General features: G+C 38.6%; 1 protein-coding gene across 1 annotated transcript; it reads left to right on the forward strand.

Annotated features, from left to right (window-relative positions):
• The first annotated feature begins 226 nt into the window (after nucleotides 1–226).
• On the forward strand, nucleotides 227–1,168 carry LOC130869740 (olfactory receptor 8K3-like). Its single transcript, XM_057762150.1, has one exon. The coding sequence runs from the start codon at nucleotides 227–229 to the stop codon at nucleotides 1,166–1,168; it is 942 nt and encodes a 313-aa protein (XP_057618133.1).
• Nucleotides 1,169–1,835: the final 667 nt, after the last annotated feature.

Below are 1,835 nucleotides of genomic sequence, written 5' to 3' on the forward strand. Positions count from 1 at the left end.
ATTAGCCAGTAAGGACTAGAGCTAATGGGCCAAACAGTGTTTAAAAGAATACAGTTTGTGTGTTGTTATTTTGGGGCATAAGCTAGCCAGGCGGCCAGGAGCTGGGTGGCAGGAATGCAGCCCGCAGCTCCCACAACATTACATAATGAATGCTTTGCATGCCAAGTATTTTTATGCTATTAATTATGATGATGTCTTTATCAAGTATGTTTTTTGATACAGGAGAATGAAGGAACACAATATCACAGTATTGACTGAATTCATCTTAATGGGCATCACTGACAGCCCTGAGTTGCAGGCCCCATTATTTGGGCTGTTCCTTGCCATATACATGACCACAATGATAGGAAATTTGGGAATCATTATTCTCACCACAGTGGACTATCACCTGCAAACGCCTATGTACTTCTTTCTCAGACACCTGGCTATTACGGATCTTGGATATTCTACCTCTGTGGGACCCAAAATGTTGGAAAATTTTGTTATAGACCAAAATACAATTTCATTTAAACTTTGTGCCACACAGCTAGCTTTTTTTCTTGTATTCATTGGTAGTGAGCTATTCATTCTATCAGCAATGTCGTATGACCGCTATGTGGCCATCTGTAAGCCTCTGCTTTATACTGTCCTCATGTCACGAAAGGTGTGTTGGGTTCTTATGGCAATGCCGTATCTTTATTGCACATTCGTGTCTCTTCTCATCACAATTAAGATTTTCACTTCATCCTTCTGTGGTTACAATGTCATTCACCATTTCTACTGTGACTGCATCCCCTTGCTGTCCCTACTCTGTTCAAATGCAGAAGAAATAGCATTTATTGTTATGATCTTTGCAGCTTTTGATTTAATCGTCTCTCTCCTTGTTGTCCTAGTGTCCTACATGCTTATCCTAACAGCAGTTCTCAGGATGAACTCTGCAGAGGGCAGGCGGAAGGCTTTCTCAACATGTGGGTCCCACCTAGCAGTGGTGACAGTGTTCTATGGGACTTTGATCTTTATGTATGTGCAGCCCCAGTCCAGCCATTCCACTGACACTGATAAGATGTCTTCCATCTTTTACACCCTGGTCATCCCAATGTTGAATCCCTTGATTTATACTTTGAGGAATAAGGATGTAAAATCTGCCCTACACAGGACTTGGACAAATATTGGCAATATTTTTTCTTAGGGGTTTTTATAATATGATAATCCTACATATCCTATATTGCTTTGTACATTTCTAGTTTTATTCTTTTGCCTGCAAATTTCATGATGTCATTGATTCATACTGCTGAGTAATACTACTTATGTAAATGTCCCACATTTTCTTTATCTATTCTTCTGTTGAGGTATATCTAGGTTGTTTCCAGGTTATGGCTATTATGAATAATGCTGCTGTAACCATAGTTGAGTAAGTGTCCTTGTAGTATGCTTGAACATCCTTTAGGTATATGCTCGAGTAGCATTACAGGGTAGATTGATTTCCACTTTTCTTAGAAATAACCATACTCATTTCCAAAGTGGCTGTATGTCAGACACCAGGTTAAAAAAAAAACACCATTCATCATGGTAGGGGCATGGGGATCAGAAAAGTTAGTAAATAATATGAATACAAGAGTAATAATAATAAAACAGAAACATAGAATAGTATTGGGAAGGAGTTCCATCGAATACTGAAAATCTCTGCATTTAATATTCTATACACCTTTATACCTCAGTGCAGAGGGGGAAAGAAGGCAACAAAAGGCTTCTTTGATGTGATACAAAGAACAACTCAAACAGTTAATTGCTTTAATACACCAAGTCATTAACATTATGTTGTTTAGGCAGTGAACTGATCCTAGACCAAGTATCCT

The sequence above is a fragment of the Chionomys nivalis genome, chromosome 2, assembly GCF_950005125.1.
Source record: "Chionomys nivalis chromosome 2, mChiNiv1.1, whole genome shotgun sequence".
In the NCBI taxonomy this organism is placed as follows: Eukaryota; Metazoa; Chordata; class Mammalia; order Rodentia; family Cricetidae; genus Chionomys; species Chionomys nivalis.